Source organism: Pelodiscus sinensis, chromosome 7 (assembly GCF_052426305.1).
Source record: "Pelodiscus sinensis isolate ZL-2025 chromosome 7, ASM5242630v1, whole genome shotgun sequence".
In the NCBI taxonomy this organism is placed as follows: Eukaryota; Metazoa; Chordata; order Testudines; family Trionychidae; genus Pelodiscus; species Pelodiscus sinensis.
In genome coordinates this window covers 46,662,279-46,685,233 of record NC_143058.1, presented here as the reverse complement: position 1 = coordinate 46,685,233, position 22,955 = coordinate 46,662,279, and the positions used below count along the sequence as shown (strand labels likewise).

Here is a 22,955-nt window from a genome sequence, read left to right as displayed (position 1 = left end):
TTTCCAGACCAGTAATGGAAAAAATCAGCAGCTTTACTCCTGTTAGTGTCTCTCCCTGTACACTGCCTTCCTTCCCAGGGTTCTTCCAGGTTGTCTGGGAAAGAAGGGAACCTCAGCCTGCAGTTTTGGTTATAGGCCCTTAAAAATAGTACTGTGGATTTTTCCTGAATACCAATGTCCTGGAACCACTTCCTGTTTCCTCTCATGTATCTCACACTCCTGGAACCTTAGAGGGCCGTGCCCTAGCCATAGAATAAAGATAGACTGACCTTCACATTTTTTTACATAGTTCACAATACACAGTTAATGCAGAGATACTTAAGTATTGTCAGAAATGTTCACTCTGTGTCCTTTAAGGTTGTCACATAGGAGAGATCCATCTTACCCCACTTGTAGCAGTAACGGGAATCTGTGGAGTCCTGAAGTTTCATATAAATGTGATATCCAGATATACATGTCTTTTTCATCAAGCCTAGACACTATGATCCTGAAAGATTCCAAAATGCCTTTGAAGATCTGGATCTGTTGGTTTTAGCTTTCCCAGGTGGGACTGAAAGCAAACGCACTCTCAACCCATGTCAAAGAGAAGGTAAGGCTGATAGGCATGGAAAAACATTCAGAGGCCTGGGCCAGAACAGTGAGTGCACTTGCTGTTAGTGTATGTCTGATCTTTAACAGTATAGTTCTCAGTCTCTGAAGCTATGACTACATTACTGATACCAGAGGTATGCCGGAAAAACTCCGCCGCGTCCAGGGAATGTGTCTGCTCTTCCAACATTTTTTGTGGAAGAGCAGACGTGCACTTTCGGAAGCCCTATAAACTCATTTCATGAGGAAGAAGGGCTCTTCCAAAAGAGAAGGGTTTTCTGAAATTTGGCCCAGTGTGGATGGGCCAAAATTCGGAAAAGCCTCTTCCGAAAAAACAATCAGAAAAAGGTATGCAAATCGCAGAGCATAGTTAGAGTACCTTTTTCTGAAAAAGAAGTGTAGTGTAGACATAGCCTGAGGCAAGCTGGAATCATCACTGCTCTTGGATCCCAAGAGCCACTAGTAATACATAATACATTTCTTTCATTTATGGCTAGGCCCACAACTATGATGGTTCTTTTTCATGCGGACTTCACCACACCAAATCACACCTATGCAATCTCATGGCTAGAAAACTGAACCATATTCTGCTTAGGGCAACACTTGAAATCCAGCTGGAAGATCCAGCTAGCTCCATCTCCTACATTTGGCATGATATTCTAACTTAAGCATATGACAATTGTACTATATTTTCTACACTGGCCATCTAGCCATATCCAACTAAAATTAGAGATCTTGATCAAAATTATAAAGCCTTACATGGTCTTGCACTCAGCACTCAGGGGTGCTAGAACAATTTGTATAGTGGAAGTGCTGAAAGCCATTGATCCAAATTGTAAACCCTGGATATGATGGAAAGCACTTAAAGCAAGACGGGGAGGAATCAACTCCGGTACCCTAGCTCCAATACCTGGGGTTATGTGACAGACCAGGCCGAGTCTGGCCACAGCTGAGGGCGTCCGCTCAGGGCAAATTGCTCAAAACTTGGGGCTCCTTACAGTCCCAGATTGGAGACCTTCCAGACAGGTCACAAATCAGTTACACCAAATGCTTCAGGTGCAAATCTGGCCAGCCAGAAGCCACACGAGCAAAACCCCTCTGACACCCCAGCTTTTCCTGTGCACCAATCAGCCCCAAATGGGTTCTTCCAGTCCCAAGAAACCAGCCACAGGTCCCAATCAATTTACACTCTGGATCTTACCCACAAGACCACGCTGAGCCAATCCTTTAGAATCTACAATCTAAAGGTTTATTACTAAAAGAAAGAAAAGCATGAAAATAAGGTTGTTAAGGAGAATACATTACATGCATCGAATCACCCAGTTCTTGATACAGGCTCTTAGCAGAAATGTTATAAACTGCTATCTTAAAAGTCTCTGGTGTACATCCTTTGTCAGGATGGGTCCACGGTTCTTTCCGGTTCCTTGTTCTCTGCAAGGCTGCACCTGGGATCAAGAGCTGAACTGAAGACCAGATGGAGGTTGCCACATGGCACTTATATACCCCTCTTGGCATCCTCCTAGCCAGAGCAGGTCACATGGTTGAATGACCTATTTCTGTTTACATGCTGGTAGCCATTATGCCCCGGCTGGTTTGCAGGTATCAGTCACATTCCTCAGGTGTGTATTGGCACCTAGAGTATGTCTAGACTACATCCCTCTGTTGCCAGAGGGATGTAAATTAGACATACTGACATTGCAAATGAAGCAGGAATTTAAATCTCCCGTGCTTCATTTGAATAAAAATGGCCACTGCGTTTTGCTGAGTCAGCAGTTTGTTGGCAAAAAGCAGCTGTCAAGACAGGGATCAGGCAACAAAGAAAGCCTTTGTCAGCCGATCCCTTATGCCTCGTAAAACGAGGTTTACAGGATTGAGCGACAAAGGCTTTCTTTGTTGCCCGATCCCTGTCTTGACAGCTGCTTTTTGCTGACAAACTGCTGACTCCGCAAAACGCGGTGGCCATTTTTATTAAAATGAAGTGCAGGAGATTTAAATCCCCGCTTCATTTTCAATGTCAGTATGTCCAATTTACATCCCTCTGCTGACAGAGGGATGTAGCCTAGACATACCCTTAGAGATTCATTGTCTCCTTGCTAATTAGCATAGCCAGTGGCTGAACATTCTTTGCCCATTGCTCTGTCTCAGACAGAGAATCTTCCAGCATCAACGCAGAGTACATATTTATAACTCCACATACAGATATTATACAAGTACATGAATAGCATATACAGAATTAGTAGAACATAAGCTTCCATTCAACATCTCACATGACCCCCTTTGTACAGACTTTTGGGGCAAACACTCCTCCATGCAACAGTGATCTTTAGAATCCAATAATGTGACAGGTTATATCAGAGATGTCTTCTGTCCTGGGAAGACCTATTGAGGTCTTGCAACTAAACAATTTGGCATCAGCAGTGGGATGTTCGTAGTGGTTGCCCCATGCATTAAGGATATACTTCCTCTGGGATGCAAGACCAGATCTGAAAGCTTCAGAATGCAATATAATGGATGTTTGCTCTGCCAAGTTTTTTAGTGTAGTTCTGAACAGATTTTTTTTTTTTTTTAGGAGCAAAGATATATGGATTTTATAGAAAGCCTTTTTAAATTACATTTTGTGCATTTTATAATGAGCTTTTAATTTGAGGCATGCATGTGATAAAGAGAAAGTCCTTATTTATAAATCAATGAATAGACGAATGCATAGATTTTTTTTTTTTAAATCCCATACTCATATTCACCACAGAATGTAATAGTAAAGATTACCAGAAACTGAAATTGCATCCATTATATGAACAGTACTTGGGCAAAATCCAATCTTTGCTAGTCATTAAAAAATGTATAGTTAGTGGGGTTTGTATCATCTATTTTCAAATACCACTCTAGACTTTATTGTGTTTAATCCAGTTTACATGTTAAAAGAATGTAAAAAAGGACATTAAGAATGTAAATTTATTAAAGCAAGGCAATTAAGATGAAGAATAATGGATATAAAGCCTTAACTCTCAGGTTTCACTGATGCGGTAATATAACAAAAATTGTATTACAAGAATACAGTCATTTTTATAAAGGATATATAAACAAAGTGCACCATTTTTCCCTCATAAAACAATGGTCCTGATCCAGAAGACACATACTGTACACATCAGTAACTTTATACACCCACAGCTGCATTGAACCATTAATAAAAACAATAACTGCTGAAATTATAAATCACTCTCCTGCAATGAGGTCCAACTGCAGGGGCCTACACTGTAATAGAAAAGCTATTCTTCTGATAAACACTTTGGTAAAAATGCACTGTTTATGCCACTGTAGCTAGGGTGCATCAATGGTTTCCATTTTAAACCTATATTTTCTGGACTTTATAACTTGCTGTAAAAAACTGCTCTATGCTGATGTGTAGTATCAAATATATCTTTTTGGTGAATAGTAGCAGTAACTCTAATGATGATGCTTCAGGCTGATATTTTTGTTTGTTTATTTAGTTTTAATTGCTACTTTGCAAGCCATTAATTGCCAGTGGCTGTTACCGTTGTGTGTTTTAGGAAACGAAAACACAAATACAACATAAGCAAATGAGTTTCATTGTGAAGCTAGTTTGCGTCAATATATACTTATTTTGTTTAACATAAAAGGCCACGGCTACTCTAGTGAGCTTATTACAGCACAGCTGTACTGATGCAGCTGTGTAAGATCACTTGTATAGCTGCTCTATGCCGGCGGGAGAGAAATATCACAATAAAACCATATCAATGCACAGTGTAGTTACATCAGTGGGAGATGCCACTCCACCAACATGATGCCGTGCACACTGTCAGTGTTATATCATTTAGGGATGTGTGATTTCTTCACACCTCTGAACAACATACGTTTTGCCAAGATAAGTGGTAGTGTAGATTAGAAGCCTAATCCTGCATCCCATGTTCACACAAAACTGCCCAGACTGCACATTATCTGAGATTACAAGTCTATATATTGACAAAACACATATATCAAAGATGATCAAAACTTTGTGCAATTGAGGGCAACTAGGACAACAACTAATTTGCTTAAAATAAGGTAGATATTTAATAGTAATACAGTAAAACTCCAATTGTCCTGCATCCAGTGATCCGGCACTCTCGATAGTCCGGCACCAACTGGAACCCGGAAGTGCTCCGGCCAGCCGGACAATTGGAGCTGCTCCACACCACTTCCCCAAGTCTGCTGCTGCCGCTGCTAAAACTGACCAGTGGCGGACTTGGGGAAGAGGCGCAGAATAGAGCAGCTGGGGTGCTGCCCGCTTGGTCCCGCAGCACCGCCCCTCACCCCCCTGCTCGGCATCTGGCAGCATCCCAGCTGCTCTGCTCTGTGCCACTGCTGAAACTGACGAGCAGTGGACTTGGAGAAGCTGCGGAGCAGAGCAGCTGGGATGTTGCCGGGCACCGAACAGGGGAGTGCGGGGCAGTGGGAGGGTACCAACAGGGCAGCACCCCAGCTGTTCTGCCCCGCCGCTTCTCCAAGTCGCTGCTTCCACTTGCAGCCCCAGCTGGCCTGTCACCGGCAGCTGCGTGGGACTTCCCACGCCATCCCCACCTCCCACCCCCTTCATAGCCCCCCTTCCGGAGTACCTCCTGATACTCTGGCATATCCGATAATCCAGCACCCCCTGGGTCCCAAAGGTGCCGTATTATCAGAAGTTTACTGTAGTAATTTGCACATGTCTAGCAGTCTCATTCACACAGCTCTCAGTGGTATTATTATCTCCATCTTTCAGATGCCCTAGGACATAGAAAAATTGGATAGCAATCCCAGAGTTTACAAAATAAGTTGAAGTTGGTGTCAAGAATAGGACCTAAGTTTCCTGACTCTCTGTTTCATGCTCAAGCAATTTAATAAGTAAACATCAGCTATTCAGATCAAGGTAGTGCATAGCATTCTGGGATCTGTAGTCTCAGTGGGCCAGCTTTCTGTGTTAAAGAGGGCAACCATGGGTCAACTGCAGAACCTTGTGGGCTGCCCTTTGAACTCCTCCTGATATAAAGGTTTAGTGGAAACTGTTTTTGATTTATGCATCACACCATAAATCTTTTCTTAGATGCCACAATGTCCTACAGATGCAAAAATCATCTTAATGAAAAGTATTCAAATTATATTAGCGCAGAGTGACTGTTATAATCGATTGGGTTTTATATTTGGTGTGCATATCCTATTATATACTTAATCACCCTGCAGATTAGAAACACTAAAATGTCAAAGGAATAAATAGTAAATGACCAGAAACAGGTATTTATTTAACTTCCTAACACATGTTGTGATGAAACAGACACAAAGCAGTTTTTCTTCTGTTCCTATGTATCATAGGCTATGTCTACACTACAGAGATTTTTCAGAAAAACAGCCATTTTTCCAAAAAAAACTTCACTTACATCCACACTGCAATTGCGTGCTTTAGAAAAAAAAATCGAAAGAACAGATGGGCTTTTCTGACATTGGTAAACCTCTTTCTCTGTGAAAGAAGCCTTTTTCTGAAAGAGCTCTTTCGGAAAAAGGCGTGTGTGGATGGGGAAGAAGGAGTTCTTTCAAAAGAAAAAGAAAGAGGAAAAAGCACAGGTGCCCTAGTGGCCACTCTCTCCATAGTAATCACAGCTTAAATGCAAGATAACATCCGTTCAGTGTGGACGCTATCTTTCGAAAAAGCAGATCGCCTTTTCAATGCACTTTGGCAGTGTGGATGGTGTCTTTCGGAAAAAGTTTTTTCTGAAGAGCTCTTCCGGAAAAGCTTCTTCCGAAAAAAGCCTACAGTCTAGATGTAGTCATAGTGGTTGATATCATAATAACATACTTGTACTATCATACTGCCTAAGAGCCCCAGTCATGGACCAGGACCCTACTGTGCTGTACAAATAGTCAATTTAATCTCTCTGTCTCTGATTCAACAAGATACCTTATCCCACTTAAAAAACTGGTAAGTACTTGTAGTGGGAAAATCAGTCAAATGTTTAAGGTTAAAATGCAAATGAAATTAGTGACATGATGACACTGCATGTGTCTTATGGATAGTTTTTTTCCCCATATCTATTTCCCATGGCACAGCAAATAAATGGACTTGTAATAACTATTACGTATTGACTTAGCATTTACATTAAGAAAATAATATAGTTTTAAAAGTATAAAAATCATCCAAAGTTTGTAGGTGCTTACGATAAATAATTTGCACTGCAAAGCAGGTCTTTTCATTTTGAATTTTGTCTAGTTTTTGAGAGGAAAGTTAATAATTTGCTTTGTTTTACTCTTTCATGTGTAAATTATTGCTTCAATTTTTACTAAAAATAGAGTGAGGGCTCATATTTTTAAAAGAGATAATATCGTCCTTGTTTCTGTTGATTAGTTTACCATTTTGTTCCTTGTTCCTGAAAACAGCTATTTAGGCAACCAACATTATATTTCAAAATAGTCTGTCATGACCCTAAAGGAAAGGTTTGCAGTACTAAAATGCAAGTGGCCCACACATATTCAGTTCTGTGTGACCATTTCAAATGTGATGTGTTCTTATTGCCTGCATGTGATTTACAAAGAAACAAGGTTATCCATGATAATCTAAATATCCAAAGTGTACATAATCCAAACATCTATTTATCCCACTCAGAGATGGCAGCTGCCTGTTATTTCCTCCATAGAAAATGACAGATACACCACTGGCCTTCCCAGTCAATGATTTTGTTCCATCTTCTTTGGCAAAAATATATATATTTTTGTAGATCCTTTTGGGGACTATGGGCTTAAGCCAATAGTAACTATGTAATCTATAACAAATATAGTATCTCTTTTGGGTTTTCTTGTTTAATGAAGTCTGGAGGGAAATAAGGTGAAAATAACACAATATTCATTATTCTTAATAATGCAGAGTATGGTAACTATTCACTAAGGTGAGGCTGGAGTACTGTACTAATTCCAATGAGAATTATGAACTATGTCTTTATTCCTATTAACATAACTGACAACCTGTTTCCAACTGCTAGGCATCAAAGTGAACATATGCAACACCCCAACTGCTGGGTTTAATGTTGAATGAATAAATGTTAGACCTTATCTATCATTTATTTGTCTCGTGTATGCCCATGTATATTACAGACATTTTTATTCAATTATTCAGGAATTGGCACATGAGTTGCATTATCTCATTCCTCTGGGTGTCTTACTGAGAGAATAAGGCAGAAGAACAGGAGCTAAGATGTGCACAGTTAAAGTTGTTCATTGGGAATCACGGTGTCATTAAACTGTCCATATCATGTGAGAAAAAAACCTATATTTAAAATAAGCACTAGGTTTTAACACAAACTAGGTTCATACCAATGGGTTGTTTTTTTACTCTTGTGGAGGAAATTGTAGAGTTGAGTCTTAATTTGCAATCACATTCCCATATTCATACTGTGTCAATTGGATAGATATGGAGCTATGCTTTGCTGCAAGTTAAATGTGTATTTATTTATTCGGTAAAATATATAGCATGAGAAAATTAATTGTAAGTGGCTTGGTGTGGTCTAATGGCCTCATCTAGTTCCACTAATATTTATAGGAGTCTTTCCTTTGACTTTAAGGGAACAGGAGCAGCCCCCAAATGAGGAATTTACCTGACCTTTATATAAAATTGATACATTTCCTCAAAATTGAAGTGACTGGCACAAACATGGAAACCATTATGAAAATGAAAACCATGACAACCCACTAACCCCTCAGCCTTGTGACAGCATTAAAGGCAGCAGCAACACAGATGTTTTCAAAGTTTGTGTGAGAACCACATGCTGTTAGGAAAATAAGTTACTGGGCTTGACTGTGTATTTGTAGTTAAAACAGAAGGAATAGTAGGCTGGGTGGGAAAATGCAATTGAAAACAGCAGAAATTATTTGTAAAGGAATCAAGTAGTTTTAAATATTTGGATTAAAAACGTTTTTATTTGGATTTAGTTTTCCAATGTTTGTTGTAATTCTCTTATTTGGGGTCTTCTCTTTTTATTTAATTATTGTAATTGTTAAAAGAGCTGTCAAAAGTCAGTGTTTCTGGTGCTTTAGTGAGTGATCAGTGCAAGATATGAACATTCAGTTTTGGTGCTACTGATTTGATAAGCTGTAAATATTGACTTTTCATGCAGGTAATCCAGTTGCTATGCACATTAGTTTGTAAGTATGTATAATTTAGGGCTTACAATTTCATTTTACTTTGAAAATATAAGTAAAATACAACATGTAACCTAACACTTAAGTCTAGGGAGGTCACATCCCTCAAGTACTAAAGATACTTTCTACCATACTCATTGTCAAGAATCCCTCATGTGCCTCTCCCTTTTCCCTCCCCCCCCCGCCCCCCGCCCAGCCATCTGTCTTTCACCTCAATATTCAGGCTGTGTTGTCTGGCCTCTTTTTTACAATGTTTGGGAAAATTCTGTTTCCTGCCATCTCTCACATTTCCATCTGTGATAGCAACAATCAGCAGAGCAGTCACTGGTGATGATTATGCTCGATGCTTCAGAGAAAGAGAAGTTCTAGTGGGAAAGCCTCTGTTTCAACCTTATTTTGAAGGGGACCTTGGGTTGGAAGATACAACAAATAATCCTACTGGCAACTTCACAGCCTATCTGACCAGTTCAGTTCACAGTCCTGGTTTGATTTCCACCTCTTGGACCTAAACAACAACAGCCATTTTTCTTCAAGGATGGAAAAGATTCAAGGTATGTTTTGGTTTGCTTTTTGGGCATCCAAGACATAATCGTCAGCATTAATAACTTCCAAAGAACATATTCTGGGGCACAGCAGTATTAGCCATCCTATAGATTATACATGAAGATAAAAATTAGCGTGGAATTTTGAAATCACCTGTTGGAATACAACCCTTTGCCAGCCACAAGAAGACATTTGAAGTGAGAGTAGAGCTAATGACAAACCAGCAGACTGAATTTCTTTCTCCACAGAAGAAGGAGAAGTGCAAGAAAAAGACGTGTACATTCCCCATGCTACCTAGCCAATGTATCTGAGCCCTCCTCAGACAGACATAAAATACTGTCTCTTCCCTGTGACTTTGCTCTGCTTGGAGAGTGGGAGCTGGGTGGGATACAAGCTGTCCACGCCCCTTTTAACGAGTTCAATTAAAATGGAGTTGGGGCCAAAACTTGCTGCGCTCCGAACAACTCTCAACGGGGGCAGTGATGGGTTTTGTGTGATCAAAACGAGCAGGATTTGCGCCTTGGATTCCTGGGCAAAAGGGTTTGAATGGAGCCGGACAGCCACGCAAGACATTCGAGTATTATGTGAAGCAGAACTTGGAGACCAGATTTATTCCTCCCTCCAGGTGTGAATGTGAAACCACCGGGTGCTTTCAGACGTGTGTTGGAACGGGGAGGACAGAGGCTTTCAAATAATGTCTTTTGGAAAAAGCAATAGCAGGGCTTTGGTGAAACTATTTTACTTTTGTGGCTGTAGATGTCGGTGCTTTTCAAAGCTGGGTGCATTGCCATATCAAAGACTTCCGGAGGAGAGACCGGAGGTCAGCGAAAATGTACCCAGCCCGGAGCCCTTTTGAAATACCGACACATCACTGTGGGTCCTCTGTTGTTTTAACCGAGACCTAATTAGCATTACACGGCTGAAAGACAGATGGCCCAATACATACGAATCATATTCCCGTTATATTTACAAGTGTGATATGATTTTCCCATCAAGTTCTTTTTAAATTCTCCTCATGCTTAACATCCTTGCGTTTTGGCTTTAAAAGTGTTCTGAGTTCACTGTAACCCAGCTCTGCTTTAGCAGGGGTTGTGTGATGCATTTATTTCCCCCCGCTTTTTATAAGAGGATGGTGATGTCATGGGTAATCAAAATATTTCGCCCATGTGAATGGATAGTGGGATGCTTTTCAAAGGTTTGTAGTTCAGTGATTTACTAGAGAAAACAAGAGGCGAGTCTTTCGCGTGAGTCTTTAGCAATTCCATGCGAAAGTGAAGGCCAGCCATTGAACTTATGAACCAGTGCCATGTCCGAGGCCCTTTTTACTTCTTCTCGCTTTTGTGATTCTTGTCTTTGGACGTGTGAATTCGGCCCTTCACACCTCTTTGATGTGCGGGAACCCTACTGCGAACCGCTTAGCTCTACCTTTATTTTTTTTTGAATCAGGACTACCGTTTGCACAGCACCTTTCTATAAGTTTTTGCACTGCCAAGGTGGGAAAAGAGCAATATTTCCCCCCTTTTTCTTTGTAATCACAGCGTGTCTTTAAAAAAACCCCGCTATCAGAAAAGGGGCAGAAAGCATTGTATTTACTGTATACAAGCCATACTGAAGCAAAGTATGACTCTGGCAAAAGGCATAAAGACAAGCTAGCAATGATGCTAACGTTATTCACCAAAACCTTCCCACATCCATTTCACTTGAATCTGTTCTGTAACTATGTATTCATTTGACTAATGTCCAAGCCTGGGTCACTTTATATTTTACTTTTTAATAAAAACCAACAGCCATGCTCTAGCAATCAATTCGATTCAGAATTATTCAAAACAAAGCCTATTGTTCAGAAAATATAAATACAATACAAATCCGGACAAAGATGCTAATTCGGAGATTTGACGTTTACCAGGGCAGAAGTCCTTGATGGTATTGAACTATCCGAATAGTGATTGTTTCTCTCATTCAGGCACATTGAAAAGTAGGAGCAATTGAAAATACCTTGTAGTGCAAATGTTAAACTTCTCTGTCAGTGCAGAACTTCTTTGGCTCTTACTCATAGCAACAATCCTCTTAATTTAAATTCGTTGCATATATATTTCTAAGCTAGAGGACTTTGCGTGGTCTTGTTTGACCTTTTAAAAGGATAGAGGCACAAGGTATGCCGGCTACTTTAGCAAAAAAAAAAAAAAATCATAGGGCCAATGAGGACATTGGCCGAGAGTGTTTTGACTGATAGTTTTCCCTGATATACCCATAAATAAAATGTAAACAAATTGCAATAACGAGCAATTATATACTGTTACAGTCCTGCATAAAAAAAATCAAGACACAATTCCTTACGTAGACACACCACAAATATTTCATTGGCAGTGGTAGCCTTAGTGAGAGTAGTAATTTTTTGCTCGGGTTGTGCAGGATTAACACTGCTGAGATGCTCGAAGCATCCTTTGAAGTGTCTAAAAAGCGATTCCTCATTTCTCGCCAGTGGTTGCTACAACAGCTGGCACTGCAGCATCAGCAGGAGTCTTGGGAAGGAGAGGAGGACCCCGAATTCCTGTCAGGCTTGGCGGGGCTTTGCGCGCAGGGGGATGCGACAGGGGAAGGGACCAGGAGCCCTTCTCTTTCCCGTTTCTTCTGCTTCATCCGTCTGTTCTGGAACCAGATTTTCACTTGCGTGTCACTGAGGTGCAGCGAGTGCGCGATCTCCACGCGGCGGGCGCGGGTGAGGTACTTATTGAAATGAAACTCCTTTTCCAGTTCGGTCAGCTGCTTGGTGCTGAAGTGGGTCCGCACGAGGCTGGGGGGGCTGGGCGCTCCAGAGGCGCAGAGTTTGCCTGCAACACAAACCGCTTGCTCAGTAGCAGGGAGAGCGAGGCACCGCGCAAAGGAGCCGGGTCTCTGGGCTCCAAAGGCGAAGCGCTATCGCGGGCGGGCGCTCCTAGCTCAGGGGGTAGATAAGGACGCGCCCAGGGACATTGCGAGCCAGACCCGCCCGGTTTCGCTCCGAGCACTTAGGGCGCGCGCCCCGCTCCTGGTACCGCGGCCCTGCGCCCCCCGAGGGTTACACTTACTTTTCGTGGGTGCGTTTCGCTTCACTTTCATCCACTCGAAGGTCCCGAGCGCGCCCCCTGCGCGCCCCCCCGAGGCCGGAGAGGTGGGCTTGGGGTAGGCGCCCGGGGAGGGGGAGACGCTCTGGAAGGCTCCCCGCTGGAACCCCGGCCCTGCCTCCAGGCAGGGGTGGAAGGGGCTGTGCTGGGCCAGGGCGCTGTAACCGGCCGGGAGCGGCGATGCGCTACCGGAGAAGACGGATGTAGCATAGCGCAAGTGGCCCCCGCCGGCATCCTCCACCTGGGCGCTGGCTCCGCGGGGCAGGGCGTAGCCGGAGCTCGGCGGCAGGGCGGCGAAGTCAGCAGCAGGTGGCCCGGGGTCGTAGAGCCCCGCCAGGGCGCAGGGCGCAAAGCGAGAGGCCGCTGCGGGCCGCGGCTGCGGAGCCGGGTCGGGCGCAGCCCCTGCTCCTGGCACTAGCCGGCTGCCCAGGTGAGCGCGGTCACCGCGCAGGGGGCACGAGGGCCGCAGGCCGAAAGCGCTGGGGGCTGCCGGGCAGAAGCCAGGGGGGGCGGGCAGCGCATCGCCGCGGGACAGGTACTCCAGGTAGGAGCTCATGGCCCGGGGCGGCGCTGGGCCAGCGGCCGGGGGCGCGGGGCAGGCGCCCGCTGCTCTGGCCCTGCCCTGCTCCTCCCAGAGCCATCGCGGCGGCGGAGGTAAATATTGTCCTAATATAGAGCCGGGGGCTGGCACGTGCCGCCCGGTGGCCAATCGTAGCCCGCCGTGCAGAGCCCAGCTCAAGGGTGCCGGGTGCTGCTGACTGCTTCCTGCCCCGGCGCAAACTTGGCCACGGGAGGAGCGGGGAGCCAGGCAGCGCTGGGACTGCGGGGGGAGGGGGCTGTCGTGGCCCGGAGCCGCCCCGCAGACGACGGGCTGGGGCAATTAGGGAGCTGAAGGTGGGCCGGGGGGAGGCGCTGCCCCCGAGCTCTGTTTGCACTAGGTGGCAGGGAAGGAAGAGCGGGATAAACGCGAGTAATGCAAAATGCACGCGCGGGCCTCTCCAGCGCACCCTAGGGACAAGTGGTCTGAGTCTCACTTGTTGCCTGGCACCGCCGCTGTAATCCGGATTGTGGTTCTAGGACGCCGCGGGACTTGGAATCGGGCCGGTGTCGGTCGGGAGGCAAAAGGACTGGCGGTGCCCTAAAGTGAACTCCCGCCCCTTTGATCAGTGCCAAGTCTTTCACGTGCACGAGAAATGTTCTCCAAGCCTTGAATGTACCTGGCCAAACCTAGCGCTCACGCCTTGCTTAGCTAGAGCTCTGCCTTCCCGTTGTCAGCCCCAGAGAAGGCGGAAGTTTTTTGTACGTTTGGTACCATGTACCTTATAGCCCCAGGGGTTCTTAGCATGCTCTCTGCACTATAATCTACCCCCTGCGTGCAGTACATAGCGAAAACAATCTTTTGTCAACTTTGTGATCTCTCATCCTCAGCTGTACCTGTGATTCCTCTCCTGCATGGGGAGTTTTCTAAGAAATATGAGGTTAAAACGCATCCGGCAGCCAGTTCAGATCTGAAGGGGTTCGATGTTACTGCACGTCACAGCAATTAATGGACCTGCTCCATCAGATAAGTGCTTTATAGTCTCTTGTAAGTGAATCCGAGGGCTCACAATGTTAATGGGCTCTCATTTTCCCCAGGGTGATACAATAGTGTTTACTGAGTGTTTATGACTGGCACAGCACACACACACGCACGCAAAGAAAACAGGAAAGAGATTAGAGTAAAGCTCAGTGCTCTACCAAACTTTTTAAACTTCATTTTCCTTGGGCAGTAGGGAATTAATCTGGTAGAGGGGAAGATTGGACTCCTCCAAACAAGTGATTGTGGTTTCCTCAAGCGTTACAATGCACTTGCAATAAGTAGTATAGACCACTCAAGAACTTGAGAAGTGGACTCATGAACTCCGAGGCTCTATTTCAACCCAAGTCTAGTATGCATTAAGTCGAGATGTGCTGAAAAGGCAAATGGCTTATATATCATCTCGAGTACTTCTTGGAGTTAAAAACCATGTCAAAAAAGGTGGCACCTATCATGTAGCCCACGCCTGGAAACCGGGTGGGGCTGCAGTTGAAATAAGCTTCCTTCTCTACAAGAGAAGTCTACAAATTTCAGAGGCAGTCTCTTAAGAGAGGGAAGAAAGCACATTCCTATTCAAGCCCTATTCTCACCCCAATACAATATCATTCCCTATTGGATATATAAGTCTTCCACACCAATCTCATAGACTACTTCGTTCTACTGAAGGTCCCATCCCATGTTCAGTTCCCACTGAAGTCTTGTAATCAATGTGGAATCAGGCTCTCTCCCCCTGAGATTTTTAATGGAGTTTAGAGTTAAGGGGCCATGCCTAAAACTGACGCCTTCTGACCTAAATGATGGCCTGATCTCCAGAGCAGCAGACCACCTGCAATTGTCCCCAGCACATTTACAAACTTTTATCCTGGTGCTCCCAGTGGAAGTTGTAGAACCTTGGTGTCCAATCAGTTCATGGCTACTACTATAGCCAACTAGCCACACTCGATGGGCCAAATAGCCATATGTGGCTAGTGGCTACCATGTTGGACACCACTGTATTTGACGCTCAAACCCAACCTTGGATTCCAGGCCTTGATGAAGGTAAGAGAGGTCTAAAGAAGACAGTCTAAAAGAAGGGAATGAGTAGGGCAGTATAAATGAAGCATTTCATTTAATAAATAATAATAAAACAATTTGTAAGGTTAGGAACTTATGTTGGAAATGTTACCCATTGTTTATGTCCATTGAAATGCTTCAACCCTTCAAACTAAGGACTTTTAAATTTTTATTTTGAATAACAATGATAAATCCTGTGATTTGCAGCGACGAGCCAAAGCGTTTGCTCTCCCCCGCCCCTGCCAAACAGCTCAGTATCCATTCACCCTAAACATTAGGGTTAGTTCAGTAGCTGGCCATTCTAACAGTAGAACAATTGCCTCTCTTCTGCAGTCCCTCTCTGAAACCTTGGCTTTTAAGCATTCAACGCAGACAACAATTTAATGGGGCTGAAATGTATTTAACATCAATTTTGTCCTTTTTTAAGGTACAGATGCAGAAGAATATAAATGTTCTGGATGATATTTCAGGGACACAAAAGCAGTGTGCAAATCAGCGCTTTTCTGAGGCAGTTAAATGAAGAGTTACTGCAGTTAGAAAAATACTGTCGTCTATGCAACTGCATTAAAAACAAACAACTGACAATTTTTTACTTTGTTACTGGGAACACAGACTTGTGGGTTAGATTTTCGCTGAATACACATTGACAGTCTTCCAACAGTTACAAACTATGTTGTCAGAGATTCGCCATAATGGGAGTCTCAAATTTCAGTTTGCAGCTGATCCAGCTATGAACTCAATCGTTATGATCCCAGGGAAAATAGTGTATTTAACCAACTGAGGCAGCCAGCTGATGTGTGTTCAGGAAATTTGGGTTTTGGATTTGTGTCAATTTAAATCCAGACAATAGTGATATGAGGGTGAACACACCTATATGTTATAAAATTACCACGCACTCTCTGAGATCAAAAGAATTATGAAAAAGCCATTTTCATTGTAGCGGGAGGGGCTCAGCAGCTCCAAACAAGCACCAGGTTTTCCCCAAAGGGGCTAGTCTGGCAGAGAATCCTGGGAAGTTCAGGGATGGAAAAGAGTCTCACAGTTAGTGGGAGAGGTGATGTCAGTAGAAAGTGCTAGGCTGGCTAAAAGCATGAATTCAGAAAACCACTGGCACAGAGTTTCTGCTGACCAGCTGCCACAGCCAACGGGAGACTGTTTGGGTAAAAGCCAAGCATTGTCTGGAATAAGTGGAATCTAGCATGCAAGTGTGCTGTGACATCCTCCTGCCAGAGAAAAAGCCTAAAGGAAAGTAGTTTAGCAAAGGGTGTAAACAGTAGTGCCCGTCCTCTTCACAAACACCAGTCACTTAATAGAATTCACTCCAAAGGCAAGCTGGAGTCACAAATATTAACCTAAAATACAAGAAGTCTGACAGTGCAGACACTTGTTTAAAAAGTATTGCTACTATTGGCCATGCGAAGTACACCTCCAACAAAGTCAAAGGTAGCTTAGGTAAGTAGAGTCTGAGTACTTCGGACTCGGCCCTATTTGAAACCATAGGGAGGTGGGTGTGACTTGAACACCCACAATCCTGTTCTCCCCGAGCAAGCGCCCTATCCCCTAGGCCACACAGGGAACTACCTTGTTACCTTACCGTCAGAGCATCCCTTATCCCTCCTGCCCCAAACCGCCATCCCAACCCGGGAGAAGCCGGACTTGAACCCACAACTCTGTTCTCTCCCGACAAGCGTTTTATCCCCCTAGGTCACACCCCACGACCTTATTGTCAGTTAGTTCGTTTTCCTTTGCCCAAACCACCTCATAGAATACTTATGTCTACTGAAGAGCCAGTCCCATATGCAGTTCCCACTGAAATCTTATAATCGAGGCAGGATTTCCCGATGCTGACTGTTTGAATCCTTTTCTCCAGAGGAAATCTTACATTTTCCAGGTCCTAGCTGGAAAATAAAGTGTTTTCCTGGCTGGTCATGTTTGATGGTTTTAATACCGTTTCCGCTATTGACACTAATGTGATCATCTTAATGTGATCTAGAAAAGCGCTGAGGATGTTGTTTTGTATCACACTGGTGTAGATGCAACAGAGTTTCTGTGAAACCAAGGAAGTGAAAACACTAGTCCAGATATGTACTTGGATTCTCCCACCTTCCTGTCTGATTTTTTTAACAGATAAGGTGTTAATTCGGGACAGTTACTGATGGATCGAGAAGTATACTGCATAGTATACACCATCACTTGAAAATATTTGGGAATGTTTTAAAGTGGCTCTGCAGGAAAATTGATCATGTACATTTTATCCAAAAACTATAATAAATGTTTGTCAGAATTTTCCAAAATATTATGACTTGTTGATCTGCTATTAAAAAAACAGATTATAGGTGATGGCATGGAAAGGTAAATCAGGGTATTTGGAGGAAGAAACTGAAGTGCCTAGAGCAAGTAGAGTCTTTTGTAAAGTTTTGGACAAAGTAAGGACTGTATTTGGACAACTGGCATTAGCTGATGGAATCCAAATTCAGCTCCTGGAAAAACATGGATGCACTGTGAAGGCAGTTCACTTCTGCAGACTGAGGAGGGTGAAAGGTGCTCATTCAGTTGACCTTTAGAGCAGTTTTGAAGAGGATTTTGCCTCTCTGTATGTAACAGTTGAAGGTGAAATTGGGAGACTAACAGAACCTCCCACAGATGGAGGAAAGTCTTTATCTGCAGAAACGCTCTCCTGTTGTGCATAAATATAGAAAATTTCTGCAATTCTCCCATCGGTGTCACTGAAATAAGATCTGGGCTGATGGTACTGAGCCTCTGCTTCCCCTTTTCATATTGCTTGGACTTTATAAACACTGTGGGAAAGATTAAGGGTGAGAGTTATGCGAACCAATGGTTTAACAACATTGCGAGTGCTGTTTGGGTGGGTGGGGAGGCGTGTGCCAAGAAGCACATCTGTCCTGTCGCCGCCCTGTTGGCCATACACGCTTCTGCAGCACCTGACTTCAGCTTACCCTCTCCAGGGCTCCTTCAATAAACTGTTACTCGAAAGGCAGTAAGACATTCCCCTACTGTTCACACCAGCACTCAATCCTGGGGCTTCTTTTCTTCACCCAGAAGGGAAACCTGCATTAGGTCTCTCCAGCTTTCCCACCGGGCATCTTTTCTCTCTGGTGTCTCAGAGTAGGCTTGGCCTTATACCCTTTTTCCCCAGAGGGGAGCAAAACCTTCTAGATGCACTCACATTCTTCTTTGCTTTTGGGGAGTTACTCCCAGCCTACCTGATTGGTGTCTTTTGGTTCCTGAAGGGTCAGACTCTCCTAAGGTCTTCTACTCACAACAACCCTATAGAAGGCTTCTAAAGCACTACAGCTTTGTTGTAGCACGCCAACCTCCTCTCCCAGAACCTTCTGCTGTCCCCACCTTTTCCTTCCAGCCCTCCTTCCCCCCTTTTATAAGCCACAGGTGCACTCGCTTCCAATCTCTCTTAAAGGGAGTGGGACTGGGAAAGAATGCAAAATCTTACTTCACAATTGCTCTGTTCACACACACACACACACACACACACACCAAGTAATTTGATTGTTCCCCCGCTGACAAATTTATTTGATTTCTCTAATTTTATGTTATAGAAAGACCGCAAATGACTGTACTGTGGCTGATCCGGGTTCAATCCGGTTTAGATCTGTGGGACTCCCTATTCTGAAGTACTATCACAGGAACAGTTACTTCTGTAGAAGTTTTTTTTGGGGGGGGGGGTTAGTTGCTGTAATACCTAAGTTTATTTTCAAGCCCACTTACAATTTTTTTCCACCCGAGAATTTGCGAGGCACAAGAATAATTAATTAATTAATTAACAAACAAATTAAGCGTTTTTTACTCTGGCACATTAATGTGAGCCCCGTAAGTGCCAAAAAGTTTTGGATTTTCGTTAAGGGAAAAGTTTTAGTTGCATCGTTTGTGCTAAAGCCTTCTGGCTGAGTTCCAGATTTGTTTTTATAAGTGAGGGGGACAGCAGGAAAATAGGAGCCAATTAAGATGTTCTTAGTGCTATCACGTAGAGCAGCGGCTCCAGTCTTTGAAGTCTACTGTTCCCCTTTCAGGAGTGTATTTATCTTGGGTACCACCACGTTTCACCTCATTTTAAAACTACTTGCTTATAACATCAGATGAAAAATACAAATTTCTCCCAACACACTATTACTGGAAAATGGCTTCCTTTCTCAATTTGCCTTATAAATGTGTAACAATTGGAACGTACGTCTTGTACTTCCGTGTCCGTGTATTCTACGCAGAGCTCTATAAAAGAGAGAGTCATGGGATTGTAGTTTGTCCTGAGGTCGATAATACTTTTATGTAGATTGTTGTAAAACTATGCACATGTGTAAATGAGTTGAAGACCCCTGTGTACCCCCTGAGGCACCCGTACCCCCCACGCGTACAGAACCACTGACCGAACCTCTAATGGCTTTCAATCTAAATAAGGTAGGCAAAGGTCACCTGGCCACCTTGTTTATCCTGGGCAGGCTGCACTGCTGTGTATGAGCTTCAGGGGCAAAATTATGGGGAGGGGGGGCAGTCTGAGGCGGCTGTTATCCCGACCACAGGGTCACTTTTGGCATTTCGGTTTTGTGACTTGAAGGATTCAGTTGCATCCTCCCTGCTGGCAGTTGAATGCCGAGCGCTAGCCCGTGAATATCAGACTGCGGTATTGTGAGCTTCGGTTTCTGTCTCCTCAGGCTGCGGTTGCTGGTCGAATCCCAGCTGGCCCGGACTCGAGCTGAAGTAGGAGGAACCGCTGTCGAGTGAAAAGTGCCCATTGTGTGATTGATGAACTCTTAATAGAACCAATCTCCCCCTTCTTTCCCCCGGCCCCAGCAAGGCCCGCAGCCTGCCCGCTGCTACCGCTCCCTTGGAAATGGAGAGTTTTTGCCTGACCAGTGATGAACTCCATAGCTAGTGTCCAGAAAGTGTCCTGGGCCAACGCCCCTCTGCGCTAGCCGCTCCCACAGCTTGTAAAAATCCACAGAACTTGCGGGGTCAGAACTCCAGAACACCACGTGCTCCGACCGTCTTTGTGCCGCCTGTCTGCCCCAGAGCTATTGTTCCTAGCAAGGGGCTTCAAAGGCTCCCCTGGCTCAAGCCAGCGTTACAGGGAAACAGAGCAAGCCATGCCCCGCAGTTCTCGGAGAGCATTTGCAGGGGCTTTCCGGGGGGGGCTCACTGGCAGTGTTTGGAAGTAGAAAGAGACAGGCACGAACCGTGACCGGCGGTATCTGTTTCTTTCGTCTTCAGGCTTTTATTTAACTGCTCAGATACCTTTGTTTAACAGCAACAAATCCAGGGGAGTCTGTTGCCGAATGTGAACCATAAGGCAGAATGTCCCCAATTTGCACATTGCTGAGCGTGGCTCGGCCAGGGCCCAATCAAGTCTGAGCTCAGCGATTCGGTGGAGCCACTGGCGTGAGTCCAGACAGCAAGACTGGACCTTAACAGTGCCCCTTGTATGCCATAGGTGCCTGTTCTCCTGTTTAATTCTCGCTGAATTAATTTTTGCCCGTGAATCTACCTTCCAACCACTGTCAGAGGGTTTCCTTGGTTTTCCACCAGGCTGGCGGAGGGCAAGGAACCCAAGTCTGCTTTGTGAGCGGCTTTATTACAAACAATTCACTACCAGGGTTTCAAAATTAGCCGCCTCTCTGGAGTCCTGTCTCCATCAATAACTTTCGCAGGGTTTTACAGCTATGTACATGCCACCTCTGCAGCTCTGACCTTATTGGCACACTCTTAATAGAGGGATTTTAAGACTGTTTGGCAGGGTTGTCTCCTCCAGCTTCCTTTCTAGGTTGCTGCTGTGCACATGATTTGATAGTTATTTTACCCCGATCCCTCCTGCTATTTCAACTCCATTCGCCAAAACTTGCCCTGTCCATCTCTTAAGACCTGAGTCCAGGCCAAATCTGCAGCTGTCTTTTCAGAGAGCTGCGAAGGCAGTTCCCTCATTCCACGGGGCCTTCGCATTGAAAACGAATGGCAGCTTTGGAAGCCAAACAGCACAGACACAGGACTGGGGCGGGGGAGGGACGTCAGGGCTTCCAAATCTGGAGAGCTCCCGCCAGTTGGAGTGTAAGGCTATTACTGATGCTTTCTTTTAACCAGCATGCAAGGGAGCTAATTATAAATCCATCTGAGGGAGACTCAAAGCATGGTGATCCCTGCAACTCTAGACATTTTGGCGATGTGTCTACAACAGATACAAACCTCACATATAAAATCCTGAGGTTGTAAAAATCCTCCGGGGGGAGGGGAGGAAAAGTTTTCCCTCCTCACCTATATGAGAGAACGGTTTCGTGCATTATTTCTTTGTCCATGGGCTTACACTGTATTTTCCTGTTCAGCATGGTAGGCTGCACTTCCACATTCAAACAGAAAGAAAGGGTTTCCAGAAGAAGAGGACCACGTGACAAACCGGAGGCCGGGATGTAATGACTGCCACTTCCACGTTTATTTCTCAAACAACCATTTACAGGCATTGTGCCTATAAAGTATCGAGGCAAATTAGCGAGATTCTCACAGAGATCATGTCAAAGTCCCCAGCCAAAGCTTGGCTATACAGATAGGGATTTCTCTGAGCTTTGTCAAATACACATCGGTCCTGTGGTACTTTACAGATATTTCAGTCTGCACCCGTTTTTCACCAGCCCCGATCACGTCCCCCCGCCGACAGGACATTTAACCAGGGGTTGCAGAAAAATCTGCCGCTTTTGCAAGGGCCCCTGTGTTGAATGTAAGCTCTATAGGAGTTGTGTCCAGTGAGACAGACCAAGGGAATGACGAGTAGTGAAGGTGGTCAGTATCTTAGGCGTGCTAAATATGCTAAATATCTTGCATAGTGCCTGGTTACCAGCCCGCAGAGCTTCACACATCAGTTCTGCGCCTCTGCCTCTGGTTTAAATGCCCTTAGCTGGGGAGAGGGCATTGATCTTTGCAGTCCCTGCATTCAAAAGGAATTTGCTGGTAACGCTCAAGGGGTATCTGCCTTTATACTTCCAGGATTTGGTATGGAGGCGGGTTCCCCTATTTCTCTTACTCAGTTCTGTGGATTGTAATGGAGGCTTCGTGGCCTAACTGGATGACGATGTGACAATAATAGCAAAGCGTGAAGTGCGCTCCGGAATCTCAAAGGTCTCCTTTATTTTTGTTGGAATCAAGACTCTGAGCAGACTTTGTACAGACTGAAAATGATATTTCAGCCCAAAGAGCATTAAGCATCATACGCACCAGCCCAGCCTTTATATCAGCCTCAGCATACAGGCATGCCCCGGTTAGTCCCCCCGGTTAGTCCCACCGAGGGCGCCGAACTAGAGTGTAATCAAAAAACAAAAAGCACAAACCACCCCGGGAGGAGGTACAGAAAGGTGCAATTTCTGAGTTCTCTTTCCCTGTGCTCTCAGTTTGGAATAGTAAATAATTAGTGTATGAATTATACTGGGCAGAAAGTTACCAACTTCCCTTCCACAATAAAGATGATTTTCCGCCCCCCATTTATTGACTTCAGTAGCTCCCGGTGAGTTTTGCTCTGGACTATATGCACGCAATAGGATCAGGCCCAAAACCTTTTAGTATGGTGTGGAACTTAATCACAAGTGGTCTCCGCTATCAAAACATCACATTGTTCCCTGAGATGCTCCATATTAAGTAACTTCCTTTCGCAGGAATTAATCCCTAGCAAATCTCTCCTCTTCGCTCAGTACATAACGGGCACAGCCAAGAGCTATTACGTAGATCGCGTGGAGCCTGATCCAAAGCCAAGTGAAATCATGGGGAGTCGATTCGTTGACTTCAGTGGGCTTCGTGTGGCTTTAAGGAGCCGGATACGCACCTAAGCCATGTTGGTCTCTCTCCCAGTAACCCGTAAGAAGGGGTTGAGTTTTCAATGTTCGTGCACTGTCGCTGACTAGCACTGCGCCCGGCCTTATTGAAATGAT

The 22,955-nt window shown here is 44.6% G+C and overlaps 1 protein-coding gene across 1 annotated transcript; it reads right to left on the bottom strand.

Annotated features, from left to right (window-relative positions):
* Positions 1 to 10,260: 10,260 nt before the first annotated feature.
* On the bottom strand, positions 10,261 to 13,691 carry HOXD1 (homeobox D1). Its single transcript, XM_006119463.5, has 2 exons — positions 12,360 to 13,691; positions 10,261 to 12,122 (listed from the first exon to the last, which is right to left on the bottom strand). The coding sequence occupies exons 1-2, from the start codon at positions 12,949 to 12,951 to the stop codon at positions 11,803 to 11,805; spliced, it is 912 nt and encodes a 303-aa protein (XP_006119525.1). The 5' UTR covers positions 12,952 to 13,691; the 3' UTR covers positions 10,261 to 11,802.
* Between the last annotated feature and the right edge of the window lie 9,264 nt (positions 13,692 to 22,955).